At 43.3% G+C, this 18,163-nt stretch overlaps 2 protein-coding genes across 2 annotated transcripts in view; one reads left to right on the top strand and one right to left on the bottom strand.

The window, feature by feature from the left end:
• Nucleotides 1-3,730: 3,730 nt before the first annotated feature.
• LOC311235029 (E3 SUMO-protein ligase ZBED1-like) lies at nt 3,731-5,419 on the top strand (the record flags this gene model as incomplete). Its single annotated transcript, XM_084322341.1, has 2 exons — nt 3,731-4,786; nt 4,952-5,419. The coding sequence occupies 2 exons, from the start codon at nt 3,731-3,733 to the stop codon at nt 5,417-5,419; spliced, it is 1,524 nt and encodes a 507-aa protein (XP_084178467.1).
• Nucleotides 5,420-12,196: 6,777 nt separating this feature from the next.
• The window catches only part of LOC311235028 (uncharacterized protein), a gene marked incomplete at its 3' end in the record, with an annotated part of 73,486 nt that continues 67,519 nt past the window's right edge, over nt 12,197-18,163 (bottom strand). Inside the window, exons 5-6 of the mRNA XM_084322340.1 lie at nt 13,767-13,856; nt 12,197-12,318 (exon numbers count right to left, since the gene is read on the bottom strand). Of these exons, the coding sequence (XP_084178466.1) occupies nt 12,197-12,318; nt 13,767-13,856 (212 nt within the window). The remainder of the gene's footprint in view (nt 12,319-13,766; nt 13,857-18,163) is intronic.

The following is an 18,163-nucleotide window of genomic DNA, read 5'->3' as shown; positions in this document are numbered from 1 at the left end:
GAGAGAGAGAGAGAGAGAGAGAGAGGAGAGAGAGAGAGAGAGAGAGGAGATAGAGAGAGAGAGAGAGAGAGAGAGAGAGAGAGAGAGAGAGAGAGGAGAGAGAGAGAGAGAGAGAGAGAGAAGAGAGAGAGAGAGAGAGAGAGAGAGAGAGAGAGAGAGAGAGAGAGAGAGAGAGAGAGAGAGAGAGAGAGAGAGAGAGAGAGATATTTCTCCGGGGCTGGTAACGTTAACCAACCTCGTGTCGAGTGTAGTATTGTATGACCTCGACATAACGTTAAACGTAATTTTACTCCGTTTCCATGCGGTAGCCGGCTAGCTAGCATAAGCTAACAGAGGAACGACTAGCAGTAGCTATCTAACGTTAGCTAATAGCTGTAACGTACAACGAATCAGCTGTTGATATGATGCGCCATCAGTAGACAACGTATCTTGTATTAAACTAGAGTTAGTGGTTTAATGCTTCAGTCACAACCTCTTTCATTTCTTTGTGGAGATCCGCGTGCCGGTCCTTCAGGTGTTTTGCCATATTTGAGGTGTTGGCACCTTTCGTTGGCACTGCCCTGTAACACCGCTTGCAAATGGGCATTGTGACATCTTTAACTTTCCCTTCTGTGTTTACTTCAAACCGAAGTACTTCCAAACAGCACTTCTGCTGTTTTCTTTATCTTTAAGTTGTGGAGGCGCTGCATCTGCCATCTTAGTTCACTCAGCTAAAATGTTTACTGAAGAGTGAAGACGCCGACGGCTCGCTCTGTGAGGGGAGGGCTGGAGGGGGAAGCGTGCTCTGAACAGCTGGAGGGGCAAGCGTGCTCTGAACAGCGTGTCAACAAACTTCCGGTAGAACACTGCCAGCGGGTACCGATACTACAGAAAGTATCGGTATTTCGGGAAATGAGTATCGTAACTGTTTTAAATATTCAGTATCGATATTTATCGATACATTCGATATTTTTGACAACACTACTGCCCACCGACACCTCAAGTCGGCAGCAGCACGAAGTCTCGAGGACTTATTTTATTTGGAATATATAATGACTGTATATACGCAAAAGTAGCCTAGTCTTAAGTTAAAATATTATAAATGCTTTGAGGATGTCATTCTTTATATAGGCCTATCAATTGTTTTTAAGCTCAATAAACTCTGACCGGAATTTATCCCATTTGTCCGGTAGAATGAAATCTACCGGACACTCAGACCTGCAAAAAAAAATTCTAACGGAAACCCTGGGCTATAGGTATGAGTAACGTTACAGAACCACACATAGTTCACACCACACAGGTGTCTGCATGCATGATGAAGACGCACATATTGAAATACACATGCTCAGATTAACCGATCTGATCCAACACAAATTCACACACAACAGTCCTATTTACACATAAACACACGGATGAACCAATACCAAACAACAAGTCCACGACCAAACACATCGAGTCTAACATTATTATAGTAGGCAAATGCAACATTATAGCCACCCACCTGATGGTGAAGATCTGCCCAATTCTCTAAATCACAGAAGTAGTCCCCGCAGCAGGCTGCTTCGCCTTCTTTGTAAAACCAAAATTGGTTAGAAGGCTTACTTCTTTGATATTTCGTTTAACTTTCAACATTATCCTGAATACCTGTATTTCCTTTTTTTTAACGGCGGGTGAAGTTTGATTTGTGCCCGCAGGCTGCAGCGCCGCCACGCTCCGAATGGTAAACGCAAGAATAGCATGCATGTTGCCATCTATTACGAGTAGGGTATATCTACAGTGCCGCAACCCCATAGATTTATGCTATAGTCTATAAACATCAAAATAGCCTAATTTTATTATTATACACGATGATGACGATACAGAAAATTACAGAACATTTTTAAATGCATGGCAAAAATTGCATTTAGTCAGTATTTTAGAGACTCCCCCAAAAATTCACAAATCATGTTTTCAGGGGGGCTGATGTCTCATATAGGGGAGCCACGGCTCCCCCAGCTCCCCCATGGTTCGCACCCTGCATATAGTAATGGCGAGGATGTAAAGCATGTTAAAGATGCATTTATTGGATGCGTTGCTCGCGGAGTTTACATAGAAACAGCGCGACTCCCAAGAGGAGTTACCGTAATTCCTCTAATAGTAACCCCGGCTTGTATTCGTTTCAACTGTAGCGGGTTGTATTAGGAGGAGGCCTGTATAAGAGGGAGGCCTATATTTCAAATTTTCAAACGGATCATAATGAATAAATCAACATTTTGTGTCAGTTTGAACCCAGTAAAATGTACTGGGTTCATTTATTGAAACCAAGTACTGTATGAAATAGTAAACAGTGCAATTACAGGTGGTCACTGGTCATTTCAACGTTTTCAAAGTGAAATCAAGTAACTAGCTCAGTATGCAGCTCAGTATATTAGTAACCCGGCTTGTATTAGGAGGCCGGCTTATAATTGCTTAGCTCAAGAGCGCACCCGGCCATTAATAGAGACCCGGCTTGTATTTGAGACCCGGTTAATATTAGAGGAATTACGGTAGTTATCACAGGCTGCAGAACGCAGGAAGAGCTGCCAAGCTGCTCACGTTACACGTTGCACGTTTTGATTACGTCATCACAACAACACTTTAGGTTACGAACGTTACGTAACCCTGTTCTTTGACATTCTATGATATATTTTCAGTGCTGCCGAAAGCGCCTTTTTAACCATTTTCGGACGATAATTTTCGGTGGCCAAATATTCGGTGCATCCCTAATATATACACACGAGGGGGAGGGAACTGTACATTAGGAGAGGGTGGGTGGGTGGGAGGGCGGTTCAGACATTTACAGGGGCCAGTTTCAAATTGCAGCCTCCTTTAGCTCTTTGAGAGCGGTTTTGAAGGTGGGTACTGGGTAGTGATTCACATTTTTTTACGGCTGTGGGTAGGGCATTCCACATTGATGTGGCATAATTGCGGAACGTGTTTAGTCCCTTGTTTGAGCCGAATCTGGGTTAGACATGATTTGTGAAACTCCATTACAACAGACAATGCTAGTGGACAATTAAGGCTGAGCCCGAACGTTCGAACGTTCGTTCGTTCCGCTGGCATTCGGACTTTAATTAATGCATTCGGACGTTCGGGGGAAAAAAAATAAAAAAAGGAGGCGCGGGTGAGGCGATGTGAAGAGGCGCGTCCCCGCGGCGGCGCGCGGGGTGGAGTCGAGGCGAAGATGCGCGTCCCCGCGGCGCTCGGCTCATTATTCAATCATGGCAGCTGCAAGTGGGAAGACTTCACCTGTGTGGAAACACTTTAAATTAACAGACGACAAAGTAAAGGCTGCGACAAGCAGTTGGCATTCCACGGTGGCACATCCAACCTGGCTGCTCATATAACAAATGTAAGTATTGGGCCCTAATTAGTAATTAGAAGTATCGCCATTCGCCACGTGCAGGCTGCGGCCTACTAAGGCCTAGTGGCCTGGCCGGCGCCTGGCAGCCTGCTGTGCGAAAGCGTGATGCTGTTGGCCTGGTCTCAAATAAATACAATAAGAACAAAATGATATATGCTAATAATAATAACAAATTCATTATTTTAGGTACATAAACTGGATCTGGACGGCGGGCCCACCTCCTCAACCACGACGCAGACACTACTGCAATTTGACGCAGCAAAACCAATAACGGAGAAGAGAAAGAACCAGTTATTGGACTCGATTGTGGATTTTATTGCTTTGGACATGAGGCCCATAAATGTAGTAGAGGGTGAGGGATTCAGGAGAATGGTTAATCTGATGGCGCCAGGTTACACCATCCCCAAAAGAGCCACTGTTTCCAACAACCTAACCCTGAGGTACGGGGCCGTGCGGGAGAAAGTCTCCTTGTACATTGACCATGCCACCGCTGTGGCATTCACAACAGACGCTTGGACGTCGGTGGCGATGGAGGCGTACATGGCAGTCACCTGTCATTTTATTTCTGACGAGTGGGAACTACGGGGTTATGTATTGGAAACTAAAGAGCTGGAGATTAAGCATTCGGGAGTAAACATCGCCCAACGCCTGGGTGAAGTGGCTGGCGCGTATGGCATACCCAACTACAAACGAGTGGCTGTTGTACACGACAATGCCAGCAACATGAAGCTGTGTACCGAGACACTTACACAGGACCCAGAAAATTGGGACAAGGTCCAGGGGGTCTGCTGCTCGGGACACACTTTACAGCTGTGCATAAACTCCTCTCTCAAACAGAGCACCGTGCATCGCACTGTTGCAGCGGGCAGGAATCTGGTAGCGCATTTTAGAAAAAGCGCAAAAGCTACAGCTGCTCTGAAAGCAAAACAAGAACAGCAGAATGTCATAGATCAGAAACTAATCCCAGACGTTGCCACTCGTTGGAACTCCACATTGTCCATGCTGGATCGCTTGGTGGAGCAACGATGGCCAATAACAGCCGTGTTGTCCGACGCCACTGTCTCCAAAAAGTCTGATAGATTACTGGACCTCAGTTCGGACCAGTGGACCCTGGCAGGTGATGTCGCGGATGTGCTCCACCCTCTGGAGACGCTCACAGAGCTCTTCTCCCAAGAGAACAATGTGTCCTTGTCGGCAACCGTGCCCATGTTAACTAATCTTAAAAAACGACACTTGTCACCAGATGAGTCGGACAGCCCTGCGATAAGGGATCTGAAGAAGTCCCTGGTCCATAAGATTGACACCAGATGGGAGCTGCAGGACCTGGAACCTGCCAGTATCTATCTCCTTTCTGCTGCTCTGGACCCCCGGTTCAAACATCTCAAATTCATCGATGCTGAGATGAAGGACAACGTATATATCCAGGTTAGACTATTGATTAATATATTCAATTATTAATTAAACTACTCCGAGTCTGACCGATATTCATTATTCACACAACTATCTTATCATGCCACATTGTAGCCTGCACATGAAGGCAGCACAACATAGTCTCAGATTTTAATTATTAATACAATATTTTATTTCCAGGTTGTTCTGCTTGCTGACCACTTGCAACAGCGTGACGCAACCGTGGAAGACGCCGGTGCAAGCGAGGGAGAGGGAGAGGAGACTGATGACCCGGCGGGAGCCGCTGGACCCCCGCAAAAAAAACAAAAACAACATGACATTGAAATGTTGCTTCAGTCGGGGGATGAAGAGGAGGAGGAGGAGACGGAGGAAGGCGGCGGATCTGCAAAAAAAGAGATGGAGCAATACCTCCAGGACAAATCCAAAGTGAATTCCGGCGGCCCGCTAGTGTGGTGGAAGGCCAATTCTGCCCGCTACCCAACACTGTCACTGGCAGCAAAACACTGCCTTTGTATCCCAGCCACTTCCACATCATCGGAACGAATCTTTTCCAAGGCAGGATACATTGTCAATAAGATGAGAAGCTGCCTCCTCCCTGACAATGTGGACAAACTTATCTTCTTGGCACACAATATGAAGAGAGTTTAGACCAATAGGCCGACTGCGTGAGTGAGGCATCATTTTATTTTGGTTACTTAGTTATTATATATCTGCATTGCTTTGTTAAAAACGACGTGTGCAATAAATCCCACATTTGTTAATTATTATTATTATTGTTAATGTATATTTTAAATGTTACAAGTTGTTAATGTTCAGAGTTGAGTGCCGACTTGTTAATGTTTCAATTACTGGGCCTGTTTTTCTATATTGTTTGATTGAAAAGTGTATTAACAGATTGCAGAATGGGTACAGTATAACAGTACATACAATTGTTAAGGGGATGCAGACCAGAGAGACTTTCGTCTTATTGTTTACATCATGCAGGTCCCCCATTTTCATTTATCTGCATTGGTGCAATAAATCCCGCTTTTGGAAATAACTTGTCTCATTTGATCCTTAAATCAAAAGGTAGAAGACCTATCGAATATTCAATCGTAATTTATTTCAGTTTTTTTCCAGGGGTAATGAAATTAATCTATAGTATACAGGTGCCAAGTGTCTATATTCTAAATGTTTTATTACGATACTAGACAGTAAAGTTAAAATGCACAATAACGTGTAATATATAAATCATTGTTTATGCTTCATGTTCATCCCCCCCTCTGTTCTGAGTGACTTCTGAGGCAATAGAAACATCGCCAAGTGCGCAACGCTCGAACGCAGCCAATTGAAAAATGCACGAAAAGCAATCAAATGTTGAAATGTATAAAAAAAAAACTATATATAAATGGGATTATGATATCACAATACTATCCAAATATATGCACTGGATAAAATGTATATTACGTTCACACTAATATAACTGTTTAGAATAGAATAGTCTATTGGGTGAGTGCGGCTGGCTTTCGTGTGACATCACGTCCGGGAGCGGGAGTCAACCAGGAAAATCTATAATAATCACAGATACATTCAGTCAATACTGGATCTAACTAAATGGATTTATGGATTGGATACACATTTATGGACATTTCAAGCCCGCCAGACCAGAAAGCTTCGGTTATTCCAATTCATACGGCGATGTTCTACCGGGACAAAAAGTGAGTGCGTGATAACATGTTTGACTGCTGTCTTTTCCCTTTGTTTAATTACATGTTTACATGAACAGCCACCACTGTAAACAATTTTTTTTTCACCAATAGATTATGCAATGCCGCCCTCCGTAGGATCTATAATAATACAATAATAAAAAAAAAATGATATAAAAAAAAAAATGTAATACATTTTTTTTTTATTAAAAAATTTACAAAAAACGAATGTTCGAACGTTCGTTCATAGACCCTGGCGAACGTTCGAACCCTAAAAACAGGGTTCGGGCTCAGCCTTAGGACAATGCTAGCAATTATGTCAGTTACGTCTTAATGTGTCTCTTCCATTCAATTAATAGTTAGGGCCACCAGTTTGGTCTACCCGTTTTTGGTCTACCCGTTTTTTTAAATACTGTATCAACAGAGCTGTCTTTTCAACACTGGCATTCATGCTTCAACAAATCTTTAAAAAATAGGTAGAATGGTGGACCTAATTGTAACAGTTTAATTGTAATTGTTGACAATACTTTGTGTGAATAATATATTGTAATTGTAGGCTGGACAAATGCAAAGGTTACTATGGGCTTATAATCACTATTATGGGCCCATAAAACATTTATTCAGCACTTTTGAATGCATACATTAATTCCAGACTGTTAAGACTAAAAGACTACAACGATTGATGACGACTTCCTGTCCTCGCATTTCCATTTCCGGTTTAACGATACATTTTCAACAACAGATTGCTGCTAATTAAACACTTAATTTAAACGGAGTAACGTTAACGTTATGTCGAGTTCATACGTGTAGTGTAGTATGAACTAGTCATAACGTTAACATTACTCAGTGTCCACTGTTGCTGCCACCGTTGCGTCGCAAATGGATGGTACACTGTTAGCTCCGTAGCTAATCTGCTCCTAGACTACCGATAGCAGTAACGTTAACGTCGGAGCTGATCAATACTCCGGTTTTTTCTAATTTAGTTTAGAACCGGGTTTCGGGGGACATCCCTACTCCCAAGAGGAGTTAGTTATCACAGGCTGTAGAATGCAGGAAGAGCTGCCAAGCTGCTCACGTTACATGTTGCGCATGCTACCGGTATGTCTGTAGTCGCGTTTTTGACGTCATCACAACAACACGTTATTTGACTTTCGGTCATATATTTTCGGTGCTAAAACCCTTTCGGCCGAAAGCCGAAAGAGCCGTTTTAACCATTTTCGGCCGATAATTTTCAGTAGCCGAATTTTCGGTGCATCCCTACTTAGAAGCCTACGACGACGCGAGGAGCTAAGCAAAGCTAGCCCCTTTCATGGCTGTGATGCAACCCTCGGTTGAACGCAGTCACTTATTGCTCCGTAGTAGCCAGGTTAATTTGCACCACCAAGGACTGCTTAAAAGCTAGCGGCTTGAGCCCTTGGGTCATTTCTGTCAAACTTCTTTAATTTAGCAAACGACTCGTCAATAGGTACAAGCGTGCTCGCGCCGTCGTCGTGGGCTTTTAACACCGTGGCGGTGGTGATGTTGCAGGTGACTTGTTGTGGTGGTGATGTGAGGTGGTGATGTGTCCACTCAGTCTTTTTTTCAAGGCTCCGCTTTGAAAAAAGAAGAACAAAAAGCTTTGAGCGTCTTAGGTTGGATGTAAGTTGTTGACGGATTGTGAATTTTCATTTGGAAAAATAAATGTGGTCACTTTGTCAACTGTTGTCTTGGCTTTTGTTTCTGTTGTCTGGTTAGGTCAAAACTACAGGAATATACATTTAAGTTGGTGTTAAGTTATTGTCCTGGGAAGTCTTTTTATGTATTATTATTATTGTATTGTGATATGTTTTGTTTCATGTTGGGAAAAAAGAAAATTTGAAAAATATAAAAAAAAAATATTATAATACAATAAATATCGGGTATCGGTATTGAGGAGCATAAAGTTATCGGTATCGGTGTCAAAATCAATATCGTGCATCCCTAATATCAATCAGTTCCTTTTTTTTAAATAGAAAAGTGCCATTATCAAAGTGCTATAATAACAATTACAATACTTCCTCCGCCCCCCCCCCCCCCCCTTTATTTTTTTTTAACAGAGAAAGTCACAATAGAACATAAACCAACATTGTGTGTTTTTTTTACTGAGGGTATGGGGTAGACAACCCAGTCACCTCTATAGCTGCCGGAGGTTATTCTGCTCCATTGAGGCAAGCTACATGTTTAACACACAAAGTCTTTAAACCTTTCAGGTGGACGGATGACTCTGCCCCTGGAAGTCACCCGAGCTGGTTCTGGAAGACGATTCTCAGGCCCCGCCGGCGCCGGGACAGTCTCACGAACAGGGGAAACGGGCTCCCTAGCAGGTGACACAGCCCCTCCAAGAGCCGAAACCTTGACGGTGATCTCGTCGTCTACGTCGTCGTCGATCACCATGGCTTTCCTCCGCTCCAGATAGGACGGGGTGCAGAGCGGCGTGACATCACTCGGAGGTGTAAGCTGGGGTGGCGATGGTTGCTCGCTCGCCTGCATGTCCTCTGCCTCTCCAGGAAGGAATGTAGGTCGTAGGTGGCGCCTGTTTCTCCGCAAGGTCCCTGGTCTGTCTGGATCAGATAGGACCTCGGAGCTGAGTGTGGCTGCTGAACCGTTGCTGCTGTCGTCCAGCCGGACTCACCGTCGAGTTTCACTGCCACGCTCTGCCCTGAGAGGTGGAAGTGCTCTGGCACCATAGCGTCGGTTGTAAGCATGCCTGTAGCTCCTTTTCGCCCTGGCGTCAGCTTCACGCACCTTAGCGAAGTCGGGCCACACAGGCAACAGCACTTTATCGACTGTAGGCACCATCGTCTTGATCTGGCGGCCCATCATCAGCTGTGCAGGACTGGCACCCCGTGGCTTGTATTGGTGTAGCTCTGTAGCTCATGAGAGCCAGAAACGGGTCATCCTGCCGTAGGATCCTCTTCGCCTTCTGCACTGCTCTCTCAGCCCCACCGTTGGCTCGATAGTGAGGGTGATGAGCTTAAAGTCATATGTTACAGTGAAACTCTCAAACATTTTGCTTGTGAACTGTTTGGCATTATCAGTGTGAAGCTCATCTGGACAACCCCACCTGGCGAAGATATTTTTCAGACGAGCAATTGTGGTCTCACACTTCATGTTTGGTAGATGAGCTATTTCTATGTAGCAAGAATAATAGTCAACAACTACCAAGAAGTTTTCCTTCTCGTACTCACAGATGTCCGACCCGATCGCCTGCCAGGGCCTCTGTGGTAGTGGCGTTGTAATCAGAGGCTCCTTCCTCTGTGTAGGTCTGACCTGCATGCACTCGGGACATTTTGTCACCAGTTCCTGGACCTCTCTCCAGCCCGGGCCACCACACACTCATGCGTGCCTGTTCTCTGCACTTGGGGATGCCCTGGTGCCCGTCATGCAACCGGTTGAGTATCTCTTTCCTCATACTGTGAGGAATCAGGATGCGGTCTCCGTACAGCACAAGACCCTTTGATAATGACAGGCTGTTACTGCAGTGGTGATATGCTTTGCCTTGTGCTGGTACACTGCTCACGTGCTTCGGCCATCCCTCTGTGATCAGTCTGCTCACCATCAGAAGGTCATAGTCCACGCTCGTCTCCTGCTTGATCCGGTCGAGTTTGGATGGTGACACTGGCCACGCTGCATGAGCTGCATCCTCGAACGCTGAAACATGAGGTTAGTTCTGACACTTCACTCAGAATTACAGATAATGGCTGCCTGGAAAATGCGTCAGCTACTGTCAGTGTTTTCCCAGGCACGTACTCTGCAATGGGGGTTGTACTTCAGACGCATCAGCAATCGTTGGCACCGCAGGGGAACTCTATCGAGGTCCTTGATGTTGATCAGAGGGACCAGCGGTTTGTGGTCTGTATGGACTGTGAAGCTGTCTAGGCCATAGAGGTAAGTGGAAAATCTTTCACAGGCCCAAACAGCAGCTAGACACTCCTTCTCTATTTGCGTGTAGCGCTTCTCAGCATCAGTTAGTGTCCTTGAACAGAATGCTACGGGTTTCAGTCCATCTGAGTGTCTCTGTAGCAGTACACTGCCCAGCCCGTAGCTGCTTGCATCTGAACTCACTATGGTAGGTTTGTTTACATCATAGAATGCCAGTGTAGGTGCGGTGGAGAGGAGTTGCTTTACCTTGTGGAATGCGTTGTCTTGTGCTGCGTCCCACATCCACACAGCCTCGCACTTCAGCAGGTCGTTGAGTGGCTTTATCACTTCTGATAAGTTAGGCAAGAAGCGCCCGAGATAATGGACCATGCCTAGGAACCTTCTTAAGCCTAGAGCTGCCGCGATTACCGCATTACCGCGGTATCGCTGTTACATCACGGCCACCGCAGAGTAGGCTGAATACCGAGTCACCGCTGTTTTTTATAATAATAATAATAAATTATCCTCCTCTCGTTGGGCTTGCGGCTCTGCAGATATACCCTACTCCTCTCTCGAGGTTCCAAGCGACCCTATTGGGTACCAGAAAAGTCACGTGAAACATTGCAGACCACTGATTGGTCAGAAGAGAGTCGCGTCACACGTTGTAGCGTCATGCAGTGTGTTACCACCAATCGGCAAGCGAGTATTAGGTTTTTACTTCCTGAATGTCAGATCATCACAACACGGCTAATAACGTTAGCTTTAACTCTCCGCCGGAGTGGACTACGATCGCTCCTAAGGAGTACTAAACGAGACATAATGATTTTACTGTCTGCAACGAATGTTATAATAAAAGCCCTTCGTTCTATACACTTGTCTGATTGAAAACTTTATTAACAGACCGCAGAATGGGACAACTCGGCACGCTCTGAGCAAAGAAAGGAACTGAGATATGAATAGAGTATTGCTTGCCTTGCTATTGTCCGGTAAATACGCTGATGTTATTGAACGTATAACTATATAATGTTAATGCCACAAAACGAATGCCTTTATTATAAAGTAGTAACTTTATAGTAATAATAATAAGAAAGGGTCGGGGGGGTTAGGGGTAACCACCCCTGCCCGCGACACCGAGTGAACGGCGCACGACCAGAGGGTAAACTTCGAATCCGTGTTTCACTTTCAATAACTAATGCGTGCTTGCCGAATCCCAAACAATATTCATGCTGCAAAGTCATCCTCTAGAAATAGACATTTAGACTAGAGGCAGGCTATATGCTATAAAGTGTAGACTACTACTAAAAAAAAAAATGCATTCAAACTTTTTTTTTTTTTTTTTTGTGTGCATGCGGTAATAACCGCGGCGGTAGGAAATATTTTGCAAATTTGTGCGGTAAGGAAATAATCAATACCGCGGCAGCTCTACTTAAGCCTGGCACGTCACTTGGTGGCTGTAGCTCTGTGATGGCGCTTACTTTTGAGGGCTCAGGCTGGATGCCCTCACTGTCAATTCGATGCCCCAAGTAGCTCAGCTGCCTTTGGCGCAGAGAGCACTTCTTGTCATTGAGCTTTAGACCTGCACTCTCCAGGATACGCAGAACATTCTGGAGTCTCTCATGCTCCTTATCATCTGTACCATCGACAAGGATGTTGTCCATGTACACCTCCACTCCCTCTTGGCCTCTGAACAGCCGTGACATTTCTCTCTGAAAGATCTCTGGTGCACTGGAGATCCCGAAAGGAAGCTGCTTAAAAAATAATCTACCCACTGGGGTGATGAATGTGGTCAGTTTAGCCGTTTCTCTAGTGGAATTTGCCAGAAGCCACTTGCTGCATCGAGCAGGGAGAACACTCGAGACTCTCACTCTGCAAGCTTTGGCAATATGTCATCTATGGTGGGCAGAACAAATCTCTCCCTCTTCACAGCCGTGTTTAGTCGTTTAAGATCAACACAGACCCTCACATCACCAGTTTTCTTGGGGACTGGAACCATGGGAGCACACCACTCTGTTGGCTCACTGATCTCCTCTATGACACCGCACTTGAGCATCCTCTCCAGTAGAGTTGTTCCGATACCATTTTTCCCTTTCCGATCCGATTCCGATACCTAAGCTTTGGGTATCGGCCGATACCGATATTTATCCGATACCAGTGCATACAAAAAAAAATAAAAAATTATATAAATACTTTTTTTTCTTTTTTTTTTTTTTTACAGATACTGTTATACTGTTTTTAGTAATAACTGGAAAGTAATGGTATTTATTCAACAACAGGTGATTGTATAGATTTGTATTAGTATCATTAATCAATGAGTATGGGCTGCAGCACTGCAGATATACCCTACTCCAATGATCCACACGGACATTAAACGGTGTTGCACTCGCTACTCCGTGGCTCTGCAGATATACCCTATTCAGTCTGTAAGCTAGTGGCAGATAGAACGTTCATGTTGTGATTTTTGATGCAAAATAAATATTCAACATTCTCTTTTGAAACTCCGCCTCAGACTCTTATCCTTTGGCACTTGCTGTACTTTGCTTGCAGGTCTGCAGCCATTATTGCTGGATTATAAATAGCACCAACTTTAGACACGGTAACGTTATCAAGCTAAGCTAACTGACCTAGCTCGTCTTCCCGCATTGACATTTGATAACGTTAGTAATAGTCAGCTAACGCTAGTCAGTAGCTACTTAACTTAAATACAATTCACCGTGGGTGCATTATTGTTGATAGACGGTCACGGACAGTGTTAGGTCCTGGAGAAAGGACAGGCGATCATCTGATTTGATGTAACGTTAAAGCGGATGTTGTTCCAACTAGCTATCTTTCCAGCTAATGCTATCATAACACCAGCAAAACACATCCCGTCCGAGCTCCCCGTCACACCGCACTGTCGGGGACAATGGAATTTAAGAAAGTGTATCTGCTGTTAAAATGACACAGCATCACACTTTAAAACATGTTCATTTTATAATCCTCACTCTCCGCAGGACTCGGCAGGAGATAAATTACATCATGGGATCGGAGGCTAGAATTTACGTGTACTCGCCGATACCGATACCAGCATTTTAGGCAGTATCGGCGGCATTTCCGATACTGGTATCGGTATCGGAACAACTCTACTCTCCAGCTCCATCTTGACTTAGGGAAGCAGAGGAGCAGACACTCTCCTCGCTGTGTTAATGCTGTATGGGACAGCATCGATTCGTCCCGCAGGCATATTTTCACAGGTTTTATTTTCAAGAGGCCCAGATCCGCCCCGAATGTGCTCTGTACCTCCTCCACTCTCTTCACCAGTCCCATTGCCACCGCAACATCACGGCCTAACAGGTTGCTGCCATTTGCTGTCTTAATCACATGGATGTTGAACTTATATTGCCGGCCTTTGTACTTAGATGTGGTAGTGAACAGTCCTAGACATTCAAGCCTACCTCCGGGGCTGTCGAAAGCTGTGAAGTCACTAGATAACTGGGGCAGGTGTTTGAGCTGATGGTAGGTGTCATCTGAAATCACACTGGCGTCTGCAGCACCAGTGTCAATTTTGAAGGTGACAGGAGTGTCACAGACGTTCAGTTTAACAGTCCATGGCCTATTGGAATCTGTCACGTAGAGGTATTTTGTTTTTACCTCAACAAGGAAGTGTCCTTCACTGTAACGGTCATCCTGCTGCTCCAGTTTTGGTCATATGCTCCCGAAATGCTCCCGTTGTTTGGCTACTTCTATGTGCAGTGAAAACTACTCGAATGCTTTATAACCTAGTCATTGATTAAGTTCAGGGTAATCTAAGATTAGCTTAGGTTACATTAGGTTACAATTTAAGTTTAAGATTGACATCTTGTATTGATTAAGTAATCAATCAATATATTAAAATAATTTGCTTCAAATTTTACTCTGGCCTCTTATTTAAGTGTATTCTTCAACATAATACCTTATCTACTTGAAATGTACTGATTTTTTTTTATATGTGACACAAAAATGCGTTTTTTTTGGCGGGTAAAAAATATGGTGGGCGGGTAGATTTTTCCCATCTACCAGCCACTGGCCGGTGAGTCAAAAAGTTTATTTCGCTCCCTGTATATAGGTCAGCAGCTGTAACATATATATATTTTTTATTATTATGTTTCAACAACGACAAAAAAAAAGCCAGCAGTGGACAGACATAACAAAGCTGTCACTGTTTACTTGTGTAAGGACATGGTTCCTTTTCAAACTGTCGATAGAAAGGGCTTTAAAGACATGGTCAAAACACGATCCAAGATATGCATTACCTGCCAGCAGACACTTGAGAAAAGGTTTTGCATTTTCTTTTCTTTTTTATCCGCTTTTTCTCCCATTTTTCTATTTTTTCTCCCATCCAGTTCCCCGTTGGTCAGTCTGTCTGTTTTCCATCTTCTGCTGTGTTTAACGTTATCGGTTTGCGAGTGCTCCCTTGACTGATGGCTAGTACCACGGGACTTTTATTCAACATTCTATATGTCCGCCTCGGGTTGGCCAGTACTGGGGGAACTTTTATTAAACATTCTATATGTCCGCGGGTCTTGTGCAGTGCTCTTGTGGCACTGTCAACTAAAGCGAGCACTCAGAAGACGCACACCGTTTGCCAGTGACCGTGATTGCAGAATGTTTTTTTTGTTTAGTTTACTAGTCGCCAGACTGGCGAGTGGTCTTCATGATTCACTCGCCAAACCTAAAAAATACTCGCATTTGGCGAGTAAAGTGGCCTAATTTCCTCCCCTGCTCACGGAGCTTTCATGCTGTACACCAGCGTCCCCGCCTCCCCACACGGAGACAAACTGAGTACTACCTGCAGTGGAAAAGGAACAAAGTACCAGGTACCTAAAGCGGGTAGAGTCGAGTCGAGTAGGTACTATGCAGTGGAAAAGCGCCATTTGAGAGTGGTTTTGAAGGTGGGTACTGGGTAGTGATTCACATTTTTTTATGGCTGTGGGTAGAGCTGCCGCGGTATCGGTATTACCGCGGTATCGCTGTTACATCATGCCCACCGCAGCGTTGGGCTGAATACCGGCATCACCGCTGTTTTTTATTATATTATTATTACTACGCTCTCGTTGGGCTTGCGGCTCTGCAGATATACCCTACTTCTCTGTCGAGATTCCAAGCGACCCTATTGGGTACCAGAAAAGTCACATGAAACACTGCAGACCACTGATTGGTCAGAAGAGATACGCGTCACAAGCTGGAGCATCTTGCAGTGCTTTTACTTCCTGAATCTCAGCCATGAGCCATTGATCAGAGCTAACAGTCACAACACGGCTAATAGTATGTTAGCTCCCACCGGAGACCGGAGTGGATTACCGACGCCGTCGCTCCTCAGGGAACGAGGCATAATGATTTTACTGCAACGAAATGTTATAATAAAAGCCCTTCGTTCTATACACTTGTCTGATTGAAAACTTTATTAACAGACCGCAGAATGGGTACAACTCGGCACGCTCTGAGCAAAGAAATGAACTTAGATATTAATTGAGTAACGCTTGCCTTGCTATGGTCCGGTAAATACGAACGTGTAACTATACTAACGTTAATGCCACAAATCGAATGCCTTTGTAATCATAAGTAGTAACGTTATAATAAGAAGAAGAAGAAAGGGTCGGGGGGGTAACCGGCGGGCGCGCCGCTACCACCCCTGCTCGCGACACCGAGGGGAGACTTTGAATCCGTGTTTCACTTTTAATAACGAATGCGTGCATGCCGAATCCCAAACAATATTCATGCTGCAAAGTCATCCTCTAAAGATAGACATTTAGACTAGAGGCAGGCTATATGCTATAAAGAGTAGACTACACAAAAAATTTGTTTTTTTGTGTGTGTGTGTGCGGTAATAACCGCGGCGGTAGGAAATATTTTGCAAATTTGTGCGGTAAGGAAAACATCAATACCGCGGCAGCTCTAGCTGTGGGTATGGCGTTCCACATTGATGTGGCATAATTGCGGAACGTCTTTAGTGCCTTGTTTGAGCCGAATCTGGGTTGGACTTTGGACTACTTAAAATAGACTCCCCCTTCCACCTGATGGACATAATGTACCTGTACTACTATTATTTATATACATATAGAACTGCTCCACATGGTTTTTAATATATCATGCTTTAAGTACTGTAGTTGGTGTTTTTTTATATAGTGGTCTTTTATTGTAGTTTTAACTATTTAGTTTTTATATATATATATATATATTTATATATAGTGGTGAGTGTCTATGTATTGTGACTGCGTTTGTCTTTCAACCACTGCACAAATGAAGTTCCGAAAGGAAAATAAAGTAATTTGAAGTTGACATGATTTGTGAAACTCCATTACAACAGACAATGCTAGTGGACAATGCTAGCAATTACCGGGTATGTCAGTTACGTCTTAATGTGTCTCTTCCATTCTATTAATAGGGCTACCAGTATGGTCTACCTGTTTTTAAATACTGGATCAACAGAGCCGTCTTTTCAACACTGGCGTTCATGCTTCAACAAGTGGTGATCCAAAATCAGTCTTTAAAAAATAGGTAGCAACTCGTTCACCAAAAAATGGAAATTTGATCATTCATTACTCCAAGATGAAGAATTTAAATAAAAAATGCGAACATGGATTACAAACTACATAAAGGAAAATAATTACCCCCTCATTGACCCTAACATTATCTGGGAGGCTGCAAAAGCCACTTTAAGAGGACTAATAATTTCATATGGTTCATTTAAAAAGCGAGTAAAAAGAGCACAAGCACAAGAACTTGAGAGAGAAGTAATAAGATGTGAAGGACTTCATAAGACAGCGTCTACAGAGGACAATTGGAGACAATTAATTGTGGCCAGGGCCAAATTAAACCTTAATATCTCAAATGAAATAACAAAAATGAATTACGTCAGACAAAAGCATTACGAATTTGGCAATAAACCAAGTAAATTACTGGCCCATTAATTAAAGAAAGAACAAACTGAAAGAACTATTAAAGCAATTAATCTCAATGATAATATAACATATCAACCTAAAGAGATTAATCAAGCTTTCTTTGAATTCTACAATACACTTTACAAATCTCAAAGTTCTCATTCACAAGAACAACTGGACCAGTACTTACAAAATAAAAAAAGTCAAAATTGTCTGAATTAGACCAGCAATACCTTAACTCATCATTTACAAAAGAAGAAGTTCTGGCCACAATTAAGTTAATGCCCATAAATAAAAGCCCAGGACCAGATGGTTTTTCTGCTGAATTTTATAAAGAATTTTGGACTGAACTTCATCCCATTTTTAATGGCAATGGTGTATAATTTCTGTCACAACAGAATACTCCCTCAATCAATGAACCTAGCACATATCACAGTATTGCACAAAAGTGGCAAAGATCCTTTAAATTGTTCATCATATAGACCTATTAGTCTTTTAGATCACGATTACAAGATTATAACCAAATTATTAGCAAAAAGACTAGAAAGATATTTTGCCTAAATTGATTAATCAATCAGGTTTCATAAAAGAGAGATATTCTGCCGACAATATAAGGAGACTTTTGAATGTAATAAATCATTTAGACACCAGTCAGAGCTAGGGCTGGGCGATATAACGATAAATATCGCGATATATTTTAATAATCGATATCGAATATCGAAATAAAAAAAATTAAAAACTTGCATTGCTACCATTTTTTTTTTTTTTTTTTTTACCTGCAACAGGGCAATTTTAAAACCAGAGGTGGTGGACAGACTTGTCTTTCTTGCCTGCAACTTAAAGTAATGGCTTTGCTTGTCCAAATGACAATACTGACCAAATTGAGATTTATTTTTCTCATCCATTTATTTTGTTTGCTTTCTAATTTAAAA

The sequence above is a fragment of the Notolepis coatsorum genome, assembly GCF_963971535.1.
Source record: "Notolepis coatsorum genome assembly, chromosome: 10".
In the NCBI taxonomy this organism is placed as follows: domain Eukaryota; kingdom Metazoa; phylum Chordata; class Actinopteri; order Aulopiformes; family Paralepididae; genus Notolepis; species Notolepis coatsorum.
Note: the sequence above shows the minus strand (reverse complement) of the source record. Positions and strands in the feature narration are given on the sequence as shown.